We start from the raw sequence: 17,231 nt of genomic DNA, 5'->3' as shown, positions 1-17,231 counted from the left end.
CACGGCTCAGGTGGTTTGCTTGAATGCTTGAATGCTTTTTTTTTTGGGGGGGTAATAATGTGACACTCTGGGTCATGTCTGGATACCAGGATCAGATTACTACTGATGATCCTTGAAATGAAATTTAGGTCAGTTTGAAAAAAGCTAGTGAGAAATCGCAGAAGAGCAATTTAAGTTGTCAAAACAGGACTGGCCGATGATGATTTAAAAATGGTCCAGAGTTTAAATCAGGTATGGTTTTATTTATATAATATGGTTCTACTCACTCAGTATTTGATTGCACCTTATTTTAGGCTTCTGTATTTCAACCATGTCATCATTGGTTCTGAAATTTCATGGGATTCAAAATCTGACAGCTACAAAAAACCTAACAAAATAAAAAAACTACAAATCAGGTTACCTTAAAAACTAAAAAGCTGTAGAGCCCAGACTACAGTCACTGTACTGGTTAACAGGTTTTAAACAAACAGTTTTTTTTTTGTTTGTTTGTTTTTGTGAGAAATGAGACTCATACATCTCAGTTTAAAAGGATGAAGAGCTATTAGTGAGTTAATATGCAGAGAGACGATCACATGCCCGACCTCTTCTACCAGAGAGGAAAAAATCTTCTAGATGAAGCAAAGACACAAAGCTTTTCTCTGAGCTCTCAGTGCTGCTTAAACATCAGGGTGTGTCAAAGTAATGAGGTGTGTAATATTAGACATTTTCAGAAGCATCTGATATCCCATAGAGAACGGCTTTTGAAATCATTAAAGCCAATATTTAGTTCTGCTGTGTATTATATCATTTAACTTCTATTGTTAAGATTTTTTTTTTTATCTAGTTTTAACTAGAAAAAAAAAAAGTCTAATTAATATTTCCTCCCACAGCCAGAGTACGAGAAATGTACCGAAATGCTTTTTGAAGCACTGGATTTGGTGAGCACAATCAGAGGAACACTCTAGGGAATTTCCTGTGAATAGTTTTTCTGATGAAGAGCTGATAAAATCGCTGCAGAGTAAACGACAGCAAACGTTCAAGCAAGCAGCAAAAACGTGTTCATCAAACACCTCATCTGTAGTGATGCGTGATCACACTACAGCTGTAGCTGTGTTTGTTCTTAATAACAAAGAATCTTTTTCAGTTAAACGATTATTTAAAATAAAAGAAGAAATTAAATAAGGTTAAAAAAATGGTCATTAAAATTTCCTGATGTTAAAAGTGACACAGAGCGTGTTTTAGGCCAAATCGAAGCAGAGTATATAAGCCAAAGAAAAGCACCAAAGGTTGATATTAAATTTATTTAACAAAATACTGATTGCTATTTGAACTTCTTATCTTCTTATCCTACTTTATAGATTATGGTCTTTTAAAGTAAAGGAACACAGAGGAACAAAGAGTGTTTATCTTGTAACAATATTGATTGGGAAGGAAATAAAGGGCATGTGTTGCTATGGTTCCATCTTTGTCCACAAGAGGGCAGCGTGACATCGTTTTATTAAAGCACTTCATCCTCGTGGAGATCTAAACCTGATTTAAACCTTGCCTGGAGTTAATACTTAAATGTCTCTTTAATGTCATCTCAGTCTGCTCATATTCTGCTTGGAGTTTAAACAAGACGATTATTCCCACACATTAGTATTAACCCTCGTTTAAAAAAAATTAAATGAGAGAAAAATAATTTTACACGAGCTCTGAGAAGTATGATGAAAGTATATGATGGTGAAGAACATGTCCACTGTAGCAATGTTATTTTTAATGTCATTTTTTAAACATTTGAAGTGTAACTTTTTTCTTTTTACCTTTTTTCCGCTCTGCTAACAAGTATTCACACATAAAAAGGTTTTTTTTTTTTTTTTAATACATCACAGTTTTGTGATTAACACAATCTCTCTAAGTTGAGTTTATGATATTCATGGATAACTTTGTTTGATAACCTAAAACAAATAAGCTGTAAAATAACTGCATTTATTCAGCAGTGCAGAGACTCTAGCATTTCTAATTTCCTGTATTTCTGTGAGGAATCAAATATTTTTACTAGTTGAACTGTTCAGTTTTTCATACAAACATGTAACAAGCTTATGAAACAGTTATTGATTTAAACCTAACTGTGTATTAAGAAAATTATCATTATTTTTGTCCATGTCTTTATTTGAAGTTGGGTTTTGTTTTTTTTTTACTTTTTGAGCCCTTATTTTGGTTTTTTAAAATATGAGCTATAATGCATGGGTATATAATGTAACTTTATTGTCTGGGTCAGATTTAAAAGGAGTTCAGAAAAGCACAATACAGCCATATGGACATCCCAGTCTCATAAAAATAGCATTAATGCAGATGTTATTATTTATTTAAGCTGAGTAAAATGTTTTTCATGACTACTTTCAGTTTAGTTTTGTAACAATGGTGATTGTAACAATCGTGGCTTACGTTGCGTGAATGTAGCCGCTGTACCTTTCTTCTTTATTGAAATCCTGATGGGAACAGTTGAGCTGAGTGTTTTTAATGTTGCCATCTTGGTGTTTTAAAACTTTATTTTTGACTTTCCAAAATAAGCATCGTATTGTATTCACTAAGACTTGAATCTGGAGCCTTAGAACAAAAAACGAGTGTTTTCCAAGGTCATATAAGAACAGAGCGAAAGGTTTTTCTCCCAGAAAGTTTCAGTTTGTCTCTTTGTACAATCAGAGGAGTTAATCCTGCTAGCTGTTAAAAAAGAACGCAGGCTTAAGGCACTTACACCATCACTTCACTCTTTTGACCTACAAGCTACGTCCGTCTACACCAAGTCTGTGGGTGGTAGCTGTACTTTTGAACTTTGGCCAGAGCTGACCTTTTCTCTGCAGTTTTTCAGTGTAAGCTGACCGCCTCCTGGCTCTTACTTTTTGTTGAGTGTACAGACACAGAAGTGGTTTCAAGTTCTTATTCAACCTCTTTACTCTCGAGCTGTCTTCTGGGATTCATGTTTAATATCTCCTCGCTATTTGTGATTAGCTGGACCTGATAAGTATAAACGTCATCATTTAACAGGAAGTCATCATGTTGTTACAGATGTTACATTCTTTGTTACTAAAAAAGTGATGTCATATAGCGATAGTAAGCTTACTTTACAGCATACAACAGGGTAACCTGTCTTTAAACACCAATGTTTCGTGGACTCTTTCTTGTCCTAAACAAATGGTTGACATCACGGGGGCTCTGTCATATATCTTTTAGAGAAACACTATGGTTTGCAATCAGCTGTAATTATAAATTGGCTTTGTGATGTGTGTAGATTTACTTGGAGTGCGTGATTATAATTAAAATAAGGCAGTGGGTAGAGAAAAGGTCAGGGTGACTTAACATCAGTGTGTCTAAGAGCGCTAAAAGATCTCTACGAGAACTGAGAGAAACATATTCTGGGTGGTTTGCCCTCACCTGGACCAGCACCTTCACTGAGCCAGTCAGGCAGGACATGTGACAACTTGACAAAGGTCACAGGGAAAGCTCAGGGACTTGCAGGTACTTATACTGAAGGGTGTGTCGGGGTGGGAGTGAACCCTCCACATCCTCTTTAGCTGCTGCTGCTTTGAGCTAGGTCTTGGCAATCAGGGCAGGTGTAAGTCATCTCGTGTGCATTTTGGCCCATCCACACTGCCGTCCCATTGGCATCAGACTCTTGGGCCTTAAGTGAGCGATGCACCTTAGCACAGTAGCTGCTGCTCTCACATGGGAAGGGCATGAAGCAAGCAAAATAAGTAAAGACAAAAAAAATCCAAAACCAAAAACAGGAATGATGTGAGGGAGGGGACGCTTGAACTCAGAGTGGGTGGGGGGTAAAAAATGTTAATAGTTTCATGAATGAGGATGAGGAGGATGATTATAGGGGAGATTAAACTCATCAACTCACCAAGCTAGGTATATCATAGACACTATGAATATGAGGAGCACAAAGGCTCCAGCTGCTACACCATACACCCACATCTTCAGCTTCCCATCTGTGGAGGAGGAAGCTCGTCAGTTTGTCTGTTTACACTTTGACATGGAACCAGAAGCCATTAAAAGGACTCTGTGAAGATTTCTGCAGTACTTTATAACAGTTAGGGACACACTGATCCAACTTTTTCCAGTTCCAATATGATAGAGAGACACTGGCTCAGAGTATCTGCCAAAACTGTATTGATCCTGTGACAAATTAATAAGCTATATTCCTCACTCTAAGGAAGAGACTTGGACTCATTCTTTTATGCGTAAGGAAATTTAATTAAATTTAATAGCCTAAATAAAATAATAATATATTTTTATTCATCATGCACTAGTCTCCCTTCAGCTCACTGTGAGAGTCATTACTGTATATTGCTGTGATTTACAGCTGCACCATCTTCTGCTTTCCAGCTCTGATGTGAGTGCATCACCTCTCATACAAACATGAGCATCCTGAGTGGAGTAAAGCTGACAACTACTACTTCTTTTTGCTGTTTCCTTTAGAGGTCTCCACAGCGGATCATCTGTCTCCATCTCACCCTCTCCTTCGCATCCTTTTCTGTCACAGCAGCCCTGCGTCTCCTCTCACACTACATCCATGAATCTTCTCTATGTTCTTCCTTTTCTCCTCCTGCCTGGCAGCTCTATCTTCAAAATCTTTTGTCCAGTATATCAACTATCCCTCCTCTGCACATGTCCAAACCTTCTCAGCCTTTCCTCCTTAACAAGTGAAATAATAATAATCTGCTTTACCACACTGTGTTAGATTATTTTATTAATAATAAAAGGCTGCCAATGAGAAGGTAATACAGAAAGCACTGTCGATGTTGGAGCTTTTCAGTCGTGTCAAATCACTCAACCACAGTTTGAGGTGAAATATGTCTAAACTGGTGATGCTTTGCTGTTACTGTTGTAGCTCTCCTGTTAACAGCTGCTGATGTGTGGTGTAGTAATCGCAGACAAACATAGAATTATTGAACAGACTGACCCACTGTCAACAATACCTGATCCTGCTTTGTGAATTAGGATTGGACTGATATAACATCCGATTCAAGTATTGGATCAGTGCATCCCTCTAATATCAATAAATAAATAAATCACATAGCTTGTGGTTTACAGTGTAATATCCTGAGAGCCAGGTACTTATCTGGGGGCATAGTGGAAGAAAACAAGGCAAAAAATACCGGGAATGAGAAACCAGCGGAGCATGTTGTTATCCATAAATGGTGCTCTGTGTATTTTCTCAGGGTGCAGCAGCTTTTGTCAGATGGGCAGCGAGGAGCCAGAGCCTGACGGTTAAATGGGCCAGGGGCTGACTTCACACAAGTGATCTGTGATCATTGCTTACAGACTGCAAAGTGTACTAGTGTCCATTTCCCAAACTACTGTCACTCGCAGTCATGTAAACATGTTGTCTCTTATTTTTTTTATAATTAGTAGAATGTGTCAGAAATAATGGAGTGATAATTTATTAACTCTGCAGGGGGTAGAAATAGACTCAAATAGACTGAAATATTAAATGAAATCTGAATTTTTCCTTTATAGAGACCATGTCTCAAACAGAGCTGGAGCCAAAATAAATCTCGGCACTGTAAGAAGATATTTTTAGCCAATTTAGTCATTTAATTTAGAATAATAGATATTTTGTCAGATTACGTTTTGTTAAAACTTAAAGAACCCCAGTCGTTTTCTTTCCAAGCTCCTTAGACGAGCACAACTCTGACGTCAGACCAGAAAACCGAAGCTGGCACATACAGGACAAATCAGTGACGCAGTGGGGCATTATAACTGTCAAACACGCACCCATCATCTTTTTTTCTTTTTCCAGCTTAGTCGTGTTTATGCAATTAGTACCCTGTAAGTACTCTGTGTGTACTCAGTAAGTATGCGGCACTTGCAAAAAATATTGAAGTGTCGATTTCTTAAACATGCCCAATTGCTTTTCTCTTGTTCCCAAAGTTGACCTGATCACAGTGCAAATCACAAGCTATATAATCTAGTTGCATCTTTATTTATATCTTACTGTAGTGAAGTATAACAGCAAGCATTGTATTGCAAAACAAGCAAGCATATGGAAGATAAACAATGCAAAGGTTACTGTAAGTGATGGTTTGTGGATGTGGAAGTGTTTGCTCCTGAGACACTTTAACTCAATCTGTTCTGTGCTCTCGCATCCTAAATGGTTCTCGCATGCATCATCAGTCACAACACTCCGTGCAGACGCCGCTCTCAAACGTTAATGTAGCGGAAGTCAAGAGCAGGTAGGAAAGCTTCATCAGTGCATCCAAAAGGACTCGTGTGATATTACATGTTGGTTTTATTTCATACAGAGCTGCAAGTACAAGCTAACATTAATTCAGCACTGTCAACACTAAATCCGCCCAAACACACTGAAAGTAAAGCACGTCCTGCTGTTGTCATGTGAAAACCTCTCAGCTTTATGTCTTAACTTCACTTCAAGGATTATGTGGAGCTCTGTAGGTTGGAAAAAGTCAGACGCTGGACTCGGAAATCTTTTCCCTTCAGCCACACTAACAGAAACTTGAAATGGAGGAGTTTTTATTATTCTCTGCACATTCTTTACTTTACAGATACATGTTTACCATCACTGTAAGCAAAGGCTTGCTTTGGAAAGGATGCAATAGTTGTGCCTACATTCATTTTTCTATAGAAAGAAAAGCTTGTAAAGCAGCACTTTAAGTAGTTCCCCAACACATGGCATTTTAAAGATTAAATGGGGGTGCTGTTATGGTTTTTCTTATTTTCTGTCATATCACTGCATGTCAAAGATGGGGTGAGTTTTTATTTTTAAAACCAGCTCTGGCTGTTAGCACAGCAGCCTCATACATCTGCTGTTTGTGAGAAGCCGTCAAATCAGAGGAAAACTGGCTGAAAGTGCAGGTGGCCTAAAAACAGGAACCAAAAAGGTTGTTTTAAGATGGCGGATGAACTGAGGGGCTAGACAGAGGCCATGTATAAGATAAATACGGATCATTTTGACCTGTGAAACATACAAAATTACTCTAGTAGAGTCCAAGAAATACAGTATAGAGGTGCAAATGAGCATTGGAGAGGTCTTTTAAAGGTTTTCACTTGACAGCAGCAAAACAATTGTATTCTCCTTGCATTTGTGATGTTTGTTAACACTGACGATAACCTGTAGTTTGGTAAACAGTGCTATGAATCTGCATAAGGTGTGATGAGTGTGTGATGGTCTGACCTGGTCCATAGGGCTGCAGGTACCAAGTTCGCCCGTTGCGTCCGGGCTGGATGGTGGTGGGCAGTGTGGGGTTAATGGCACGACTGGTCTTCACATCCCCTTTCTTGTCCCCTGCTGTGGGGATCTCCAGGATGGGGATGGGGGCACACTGGTCCAGCTGCCCAGTGGATGACAGCACTTCTGTGAAGCCTTCCTCGCACATGCAAATACCAGCCTGCAGGGGGCAGCGCAGATTCATATATGATTTAAGCTGGAGCGACAGTACAGTGCTTGGAGGGATGTTAAACAAGCTAATCTCAAAGTGAATTAATTCATGAGGAGTGTTCAGAAGAGTCCTGGCTGGTATGGCAGCATGGCCGACCTGTTACTGTTCGAAGACAGGTTTAACTGCTGCACTGAGGCCACCACGTGTTAACATTTCTCATTCATTTACAGTCAATCAAGATAAAAGCACAAGCTTCCAGACAAATCGAACCATTTCAGAGCTGTTTGTGACTTGCTGTAGCCTCATTCCCATATACCGTATTTTCTGCTAATGCCTGTTTCCAGTTCAGCAGGAACAATAATAGTCTGTGCTGCAGATGGAGGGCCATTTAAGCATTGCTTTGCACCCAGAGTCACCTGCTGTATGTTCACCGAAACAGTTACAGTCACAAGTATGACCCCAGGTTGGGCATTAACCCCTTAAATCAAAGTGTGTCATATTTGATGCATTACTTTTTGAGAACTTCTACATCATCAGTGCTAATCCCCCTCCCCTGAAAAACCTCAATAAATTGCACAATTCATTTTTAAGCAATAATTTATAAAAAGCCAGATGTAGCAAATATGACAACAATTAAGAATCTCATATGCAAATTAATATTTAATTCAAAATGTCAGAAGGTTCAATAAAACCTATTTTAATGCCTTGCTCAAAGGTATTTTAAATGTGGTAAATAGCGAGGGCTCCTAACTGATTTCTCCAGCTGTCACCAACTTATTAACAAGATTTAAACTTGTACTGTGGATGTGGATGATTCGCCAACTAGACAATTAAATGTTGCTGCCCTCACTTGTCAGCAACAGAAATACTACTCTGTTAATCTACTGTAATTATTCGTGTTTTTTATTAATGCACACAAAGTAGAGAAAGAGAATACCTGCAGAGCTCTATGGTATTATAATGTCAAAAATGAGCACTTGTATATGAGCTGTGCTGACTAAACTGGCAATGCATAGATGCATTGTGCATAGACGTGCGGAAGGAAAGAAGGCTGCTGTCGTCACTGCTAATGTTAGGTTACGTTGCCAGGTGTAGCTAACGTCATGCATGTGCAGTGTTATGCACAGTGGCATTTGAAATAAGCTGTGATTAATTCCTCTTAAATATACATGTGATTTGTGTACAGACAAAGTTTAACTGCCATTAGATTTTGCTTAAACTGGACTGTTTTCTGATATTTATGGTGCCAAACTGGGTAACGCTTGACTATGTTTGACCCTCAAAGTCCAGTTTATTTGACTGGTGTAACTAATAATGGATTGCATTTATATAGCGCTTTTCTAGGCACCCAAAGCACTTTACAATTCCGTTATTCATTCACTCTCGCATTCACACACTGGTGGAGGGAAGCTACAGTTGTAGCCACAGCTGCCCTGGTGCAGACTGACAGAAGCGAGGCTGCCATGTCGTGCCATCGGCCCCTCTGGCCAACAGGCGGTAGGGTAAAGTGTCTTGCCCAAGGACACAACGACCAGGACAGAGAGAGCTGGGGATCGAACCGGCAACCTGTAACCGAGCTTCAACCCCCTGGACCACGGTCGCCCCCGTAACTGGTGCGTACGGTACTTTAGCCTAGCCGATTTGAAGAGGTGGGCCAGGTCACAGTGAGGTCAGACACTTGCACACCTAGTGTGGTCAGCCAAGTGTGGAAGTCCGATGATTTCTCAACAACTGCTGGCTCTGTGAAATTCGCCTTAAGTAATAATGTATGTGAGAGGACAGTTTCTCACCAATTCCAGAGCAGCTCCAGTGTGGCCACATAAAAATCAAAGTTTGAGATGCTTAGACAGACTGAAGTGTACTCAGGACTCGGATCGTTAAGCGCAGTGTGAGCGCAGGCCAGCAGGAAAGTGGGGACGGGGTGCAATGCAACCAAGCCTAGTGTGAACACAGTCTTTCACTTGGCTAGTCAGATATTTTGTCGAGGTGTAATTTCATCGTCGTCTTGGACGCTGCAGTTTGTGACACCACTGAACTGCCTTCTCCACACACAGAGGTGTTTTTGGTATTTAGTATGCCCTCACTCATATTAACAGGGTTACAAAAATATATGAAACACCCATCAGTGTTATGTAATCCAATCCCACAGCACAACAAACCTTCAGAGTGACCATAAACACCTGTCTGCAAAACTGAACATTACTACCACGATGAAGAGAGGATTTACTGTACGACTGTTGTCTTACACTGCATTAGGTTTTAGCTGAGTGTACCTAATAAACTGTGTGAGTGCAGTTTTTTCATCCTCGTCTGGGGATTGAATGGGTGACCTCAGAAGTCCTGACCCTGCTTCTCATCCGATCGTTTTGACCCGATTATTCAGCGGTTACGTAAGGCGGCTGGCTGTACGAGCTACTACAGCTGGTAACCTGCCTTCATTGCTAGGTCAAGAGTTGTTTCTAAAAGCTATTCAAGCCTGGAAAATAGATCACTCTGTGGTTTGCCAGCTGCCGTGTCTGTGAGACAAAAACTTATTTACATGATTTTGATGAAGTGCAGTTGAATGACACTGTGGAGCAATGGGTTTTACATCTTCCTGCTGCTATCATTTTATTCCCTGCTGCATTCAAATTCAATTCAGTGTGTCAGTGTTTGCACAGACATTCATCCAGGAAAGCTGTGCTTTAGGGTTTAGGAAAATTGCTCTTTTATTTTTGAGTTTATTGTGATATGAGGACAAAATCCACTCACCTCGCTGCAGAAAGACTTTGGCATGAGGCAGGGCGGGTCACAGGAGCTGTTGTCCTCTGGAGGGTTCATTGGAGGACAACCTCCTGTGAAAGAGACAACAGCATCAGATTGAGTACATTTTAATACGATCACACGAGCACAATCGGTTCGTCTCCACGTTTAAAACGTAACACTTGGGGTTATTTCACAGCATGTACTTTCATCTGCAATAATAACTCAGTAAATCCAATGTTTCCAGGTTTATTTTAAAAACAATTTTATGTGTTGATGTGTTAAACGGAGATGAAAAGCTGTACCGGCTTGCCATCGCCCACCACCTTAGATCAATATAGAAATAAGCGCCTAGTTTTTTTTTTTTCTTCAGTTATATTTCTGACATTTTGTGTAAATTTTACCTCCTACATAAAATTGCCACCAATGGTTTAGGCTTACAGTTGAGCTTAAGAGCGGCTGCAACCTCCAGTTTCTCACTTTAAAGAAAAATTCAGCTGCTCTATTTATTATGCACACTACTGTAGGACAGTGTTTTCTGATCTCTTCTAGCTCGAGACCCCTTTAAAGACGACTAAAGCGTACTTGCAAGTCCTTGACAACAGTTTGATTTCTTAAGCTCAAACATAATGTAATTTTAATGTTTTTTTTTTTTTCATTTTATTTATAGATGTGAAGTTGAAACAATTCTAATCAGTTGTGTCATTTAATAAGAACACATCCAGGAAGTTATAATCAAAAAATGTAAATATAACAACATGGGCATTGAGAAGTTGCAGTTAGTTTTTTTATTTTATTTTATTTTTTAGGTTTTTTGGGATAAAAAAAACACTTGATAATAAAATCATCAGAACAAATAATTATAAATGTGATCATTAGTTGCAGAGACTCCAAAAACTAAAGTCAAATGGTTAAAAAAATTGACAAAAAAAAAAAAGAAGCAATTGAACCTTCAGCAACTCTGCTGCAGACCTCCAGACTCAAAGTAGAGCAATTATGCTTTTCCCCCCCCATCCATCCATATTTTTATTTTATACTAGAACATTTTTTTTACAAGACTGTCTGTATAATGGTCATAATAATGCTTATTTCTCCCATACTGCTTCAAAGAGCTTCAAAGCCATCTACTTGTCACTGCTACGCTGATGATACACAGATGTGCTTCTCTGTTGAGACTAACAACCTCAGCAGCCTCGTCTACCTCAGTGAACGATTTGATGCTCGTACTTAATAAAAAAATACTAATATTTACTAATGTTTCAAAATTCCTCCACCTCAGTCCTAGCATAACTGAGCTTGTTGAATGAGGTCAATCATGTGATCGGTCTGCTCATCAGAAATGTCAAATCTTCTGCTAAAACAAAACAAACCTTTGTATTATTTTGGCCATTTGAATTTTGCATTCGCTCTTTTTTTTTTCTTTGATCTTAAGCAAAAATCAAACCTTTAATGTTCTCATTTAATCCAAAGGTGAGCACACTTTTGAGGTTGCAACTCCTAAACAGTCCTCCAAAGCCCACCAGCTCAGCTAATCTGTGCGGTTTGTTATTTTCTTTTTACTTTTTAAGTTATTTCTAAAACAAGCTGTTTTCGCTCCTCTCCCTCAGTCAGCTTTCTTCTGATTGTCTGCCCTCTTTAAAAAATGGGGTTCAAACAGCGGGTGGGGGTCATTGCTGCTGTGCTCACAGACAGCAGAAGCAACTGTGTGAAACAAATGTTTGGAGCAGCTTTTTTTGGAGTTCCTTACCAGTGACATTGAGTCCATCTGAGCGCTGACACCAGATCAAAGGCCGAGTGGAATTTGGGCCAATGCTGCTGAACCATTTGTACTCGAAACATTCACCTCCTGAAAGCAAAACACAAAAACAGTCAACAACTGTGAAGGCTGTACTGAGTCAGGCAGTGGTGACCATTAATCATATGAGAGACACCAGATTAATAAAGCAGCTGCTAAGTTGTGGTTGTATAATAGGCTGCTGACACATAATATGACCGTGTCGTCTCAAAAGGGTCCAGTTCAATGTTTTAATCTTCAGTAAGAGCTTTTGCTTAATGACTTTTTATCAGTGCTATTATGACTTTATCAATATCTCCATCAGTGCAGTAAATGACTGTATTTCCCTGCGGAGTCCTGTGTAACCAATCATCAGTCCAGCCAATTCAGCCAGAGTAAATGAACAATTTAACCTTGAACAAAAGACAGAGCTATTCTCCACAGACGTGGGTACAGTATCGCTGCTCCCGTCAGTGGTACGCCTCTATCTGCCGCCGTACGGGATGAATCCTCTGCGGCTGAGAGGACTTCACCTTTTATGTACTTTACTCTTCTCATTTCTCTCTTTCTTCCTTGCTCCGCTAGAGCTGAAGTCGTTTTTCAAACGTGTTAAGTTATCATTGAATCACTCACTTCGGCTGGCACTTCCCACCATCTTTTATGAGCAGACTGGAGTTGTACTACCACAGAAACATTTCTCAGGAGAAGCGCAGAAGTTTTTTTTTTCTCCTTTTTTTCTGGAGGCAGAAATAATGTCAGTAGTAGTCCCAGATATGAGAATATCTGTAAGAACTGAGAAAGGCGATGGATGATTTTCAGCCATATTAACTGAAAAGAAGAGTAATTATATTCAAGCTTTTTAAACTGACTGCATTTTCAATCACTTTCATATCAAACTGTGCCAATTGCACACATTCACTCTACAGTGGCTGCTAAGCCGCTAAGCGAGGTGCTGTCTGTACCTGGCAAAATCACGGCACCATGGTCACTAATAAGAGGGGAAGTTAATGTCATTCAGGTTTGCTGGGGCGTGCTTTCGGCTGCTCCCTTAATTCCCAGCAGGTCACTAAAGCAGATAGATCCACATATTTGATTTGGCACAGATTTACACCCTCCCACTTATTCAGGGTTGGGGACATCACTTGGAGTACCTTCTTGTGACATCCTGAAACTGGGTTTGTAGTCTCCTCCCACTCTTGAATCAGGCTCTTTGGTGTGCAGTGCAAATGTCTTAACCACAAAACCATCTTTCAAGCTTGCTGGTTGTGGGCCGTATAAAATCTAGTAACACTTTTAAACCACCATTCATTTTTAATAAATGGATTTTCGTGTTCATAAAACCTTTTTTTTTTTTTTTTTTTTTTTTTTACTTCTAATAATGAAATGATAGGCTCCTGCACACCTCTGCTACCCTGAATTGGACAAGCAGAACAAAAAAAAATGGATGAATATTTTACACTAATTATTGCTAATGGTAGAATTTGTTACTTTTTTTTATCTTTAGTGATATAATTATAGCTTTGCAAATAACACATTTTATAATGAGATAACATTTAGGTGTGCAGGATTAACTTTGGCACATGTGAGGATATTTGAACCCAAATGTTCCCTTAATGGACCTGAGCAGTTTTTGATGTACAAACTGAACCAATCACTATAGCACTGAAATAAAGTCTAACGTGTCTTAAACCCATTATGTACTCTAGTTACTTACTGAGATTTTAAACTTGTCCAAAGTTAAATTTGTAATGAGGACTTTGTGGGATTTAACAAACATAAAAAATGTTTATGTTTGAATGCTTAAGCAGAAAAATGTTGCAAATATGGATGTTTCTGCAAATAAGCTGCAATGGCCACAAAATCCCTTATATATGTGTTCAATCAGGCAGCACAAAACAAATCTATATCACCACAGTGTGCACAGTGAGCACCCAACATTATTGTTGCCTATTTATCCATCCATAACCACTTATCCAGCTAGGATCACAGTGAGCCTGAGTCCATCCCTGCGACTTTGGAAGAAGGTTGCACTCTGGACAGGTCGCTGGTCCAGCGTGGATACGGATACTTTCTATCTCTGGTACACTAAGAATACCAGAGATATAAAGCCAGGCATTGGCATTGCAGCCAATTTAGAATCACCTATTAAACTAACATGCCCAAAATGAACAAACGATCTCTTTATTGCAAAATTTTACCAGCTTAATGAGATGATGAATTCTTGAGCTACAGCCAAAAGTGAATTTTGCGAGATGAGAATGACCTTTGATGAGTGATCAATAAATCTACTGAAGAAAATCCTTCTAATAGTTTTGAACATAATGAACGTGTCGATGAGTCTCACATGTTTCTGGTTTCCTGGAGAATAAATGTAACTCCAACTCTGATTTTTACCTTGTTATAAATTCAGATTCAAGTTGCAAATTTCAAATTTAAATGCCTACAAATGGAGGGACTAGTGTTTCATTAAGGTTTTGCTTTTACGTCTCTGGAGCTGCTGAAAAGCAGTGAGCAGCTTTGTTGTTTTTGTTCTTCAAATTATTGTGATTATTGCATTGAAGTAAAAGTGCTGGCCATTCTGTCAATCTGCGTATACTGGAGACACAAAGCACAGTAAGAATCACTATACTGTAAAACAGAACGACTTTAACAGCAGAACAACAGTGTTGTTTTTGTTTTTCTCAAGCCTGGAGCCTCACATCAAACCTTCCCGTCCCTCCATCCCCAGCCTCTCTTTCTCCATCACCGCCTTCTCCTTCCCTGCCTCCACTCTCTCATCCTCCTCCGCCTCCACTAGTCTTGGCTGGGCCACTCCTCCCCCCATGCCTTGAGTGAAGCTGTGAAACCAGGTCATGCTAGCGAAGACTGCTGTGGGCTGTGTACAGTAACAAGGGAGGTAAGGGGGAATTACAGTACACTGTGTGTTGAGTTTTGTCGTAGTGATTCACAATGCTGCATCTAATGGGTGATTAATGCAGCAGAGGGAATCGCAGAGATCACTACTGTAAACGAGCATCTGGGTTTCAAACGTTTGAAAATCTGACTCGAGAAATCCCATCTGGGAGAGCACCAATTGACCCGGCATAACGGGAAAGACAAACAGTAGCAGTTAGTATCTTTTTCTTCTCGATTGTGTATCGGGCATGATAGGGAAGCAGCCCACTGGTTAGCACTGATGCCTCCCAGGGAGGAAAATCTATGCGACTCCTGTGTCAGATCTGTCTTTCCCACAATGTCAGCATGTTGTTCAGTAGGTTTCTTTCCTCTGACAGTCCAAATGCAGAGAGATAGAGGCCTAAACAGCCTGCGGGTATGACTCTGAAAGTAAGTGCGTTAACCCTCTGATGCACTGACGTGCTCTCCACTGCCTTCAACCTTTCACACCCCGAGACTGACTTCAGTTTACCCTCGCCGTAAATATTACGAATATGCGGATAAATAGAAGGAATAAATGCATCAAAGTTTGGAGCTGCTGGGCTGCAGCAAGCTAATTTGTATTCATAGAAAGTTCACTGTTCAAATAGACTTTGCTTCTGTTAATTTGTCAAACTTTCTGGCCAGGAGAGGTTGAAGCCGTCATGTTTTTCAAAGTGTTCTCCACCTGTGCAGGGCTGAGACTCCCACTCCTGGTCAGGACAGAGCAGCAGGTTTTCAGGCTCCTGGGCGAGCACGGCTCGTGAGCGGACCTGAACCGAGGCAAAGTCGACGCCGGCCTCTTTGGCGCAGATGTTGACGCACGAGCTCCAGTCTGACCACTCCATCAGGTAGCATTCACCTGCAGCAAAGAACAGACAACACGTGTCGCTTTCCTGTGACTGCTTCACTTTAAAAGGAATTCACCTTAGACTCCATTTAATTAACAGATTATTAAAACAAGCAATGATTCATCAAAAATAAAAATAATTCCCACTTCCCTTAAAAAACAATGAACTTGTACTGCTTATGTTTTTATTCTCTGATGTACATTTCTGGCACATTTTAGAGTTAGAAAACTACCTAAACACACAGAGTAATATCATCATTACATCATTCTTCATCTGTGAAAATAAATTCAGATTAACAGATAAAAATCTGAATTACAAGGTTACATTTATTTACTGCTGACCAGTCAAGTGGTAATTTGCATCCATGGCATTTTATGACTCTGGAGAACGACCTGGGGCTACCTTTACCATCTCAGTGTCTAACCAAATGTAAATGATGTCACAGTCTATGACATCATTCGTTTTTGGCAAGAAAGTAGATTTTTTGTGCTTTTATGATAAATTGAACTTTTCGCGACCACAAGAGGCGCCCCCTGCTGGCCATTAAAGGTAATGCTGGTTTAATGCTGGATGCACTTCTTTGATCTGGAAACCATCCCCATCCTTTATGCACAGTCCAAAAAATTAAACCAGTGCAGAGAAACTACTTCCATCTGGCAGCTCATCTCTGTTATGTGGATTTTTTTAAAGTAACTGCCAAATGACCTGTGCAGTATTGCAAGTTATGACCTTGAGCCAAATCTCGAATTGTTTTTTTTTCCTGTAAGGCCACGTGCAGGATCACATCCTCAGGCAGATGGCCCTTTTGGTATATTTTGAGTGAAGAGACTAAAAGGTTACTATGTTTTTGCTATCTGGGCCCTCGACCTGCCTCAGGCTGAGGCAGACAGGATCAGTAATATCTCAAACTTCAGCTCCAGACTTCACTCCTCACTCCAGTGTTTTGTCTTTCATTAAATGTTTACTATTACTTTCGTTTTATTTTCACTCTCTTATTGAACCTCGACTCATTTTGACTGTAAAAGCTATAGAAAAATATCTGCATTGCAGCTTAAGTGTGGGTGTCTGCAGCAGAAATCTGATCTTTCTCTTTGGCAGCACAGAAGTGACGCTTTACCTGTTTATCTCTGGATGATCTGGGTGAGATGTGTGCTGCAGAGATGCATATAGAATATGTATGTATATTTAAATATATCATAGTCAAGATGCTTTGAAGAGTTTAGTGAGAAGGAAGGCGCGAGTTTGAGATGCAGGGTGGCTTGGTTTTGATCATAGTTGACAACTGCAGCTTATCAAACAGTGGGGGGAAACAGAACGTGGGTCAAAGGTTGCAGTGCATGAAAGTGTGTGTATTTGTGACTGTGGAGATGCAACCTGCTTAGATTCCCATGCCAGTCTGGGTCTTGCACAAGCAACTCCTTGAATTTCCTCCCAAATCACACTACAGTACCTCCCTGAACAGAAAACAGGCTGTGCTTTTGATTGCTGTTTGATACTTCAGTGCTCCTGCAGTTTGGCAAAAGAGGCTGGACTGACTTTTTATCTAGGGCACCGTTTCTCAGTGTTTTCCATCTCAGGGACCAGCAG

At 39.9% G+C, this 17,231-nt stretch overlaps 1 protein-coding gene and 1 long non-coding RNA gene across 3 annotated transcripts in view; one reads left to right on the top strand and one right to left on the bottom strand.

Annotated features, from left to right (window-relative positions):
* Positions 1-17,231, bottom strand: part of thsd7ab (thrombospondin, type I, domain containing 7Ab) — a 211,406-nt gene that overhangs the window by 3,029 nt on the left and 191,146 nt on the right. The window contains exons 24-28 of the mRNA XM_076890219.1: positions 15,482-15,655; positions 11,854-11,952; positions 10,116-10,198; positions 7,160-7,373; positions 3,866-3,953 (exon numbers count right to left, since the gene is read on the bottom strand). Coding sequence (XP_076746334.1) covers positions 3,866-3,953; positions 7,160-7,373; positions 10,116-10,198; positions 11,854-11,952; positions 15,482-15,655 — 658 coding nt within the window. The remainder of the gene's footprint in view (positions 1-3,865; positions 3,954-7,159; positions 7,374-10,115; positions 10,199-11,853; positions 11,953-15,481; positions 15,656-17,231) is intronic.
* Positions 1-17,231, top strand: part of LOC105941119 (uncharacterized) — a 56,104-nt gene that overhangs the window by 36,987 nt on the left and 1,886 nt on the right. Inside the window, exons 3-4 of one of the 2 annotated variants that reach the window (XR_013100878.1) lie at positions 14,609-14,776; positions 15,490-15,644. This is a non-coding gene — a long non-coding RNA (uncharacterized LOC105941119). Of the gene's footprint in view, positions 1-14,566; positions 14,777-15,489; positions 15,645-17,231 lie in introns of both variants that reach the window. The other variant, XR_001167743.2, reaches the window with a different exon arrangement.

This window comes from Maylandia zebra, linkage group LG11, assembly GCF_041146795.1.
Source record: "Maylandia zebra isolate NMK-2024a linkage group LG11, Mzebra_GT3a, whole genome shotgun sequence".
Lineage (NCBI taxonomy): Eukaryota > Metazoa > Chordata > Actinopteri > Cichliformes > Cichlidae > Maylandia > Maylandia zebra.
The sequence above is the reverse complement of the archived record's forward strand: the minus strand, read 5'-3'. Positions and strand labels throughout refer to the sequence as shown.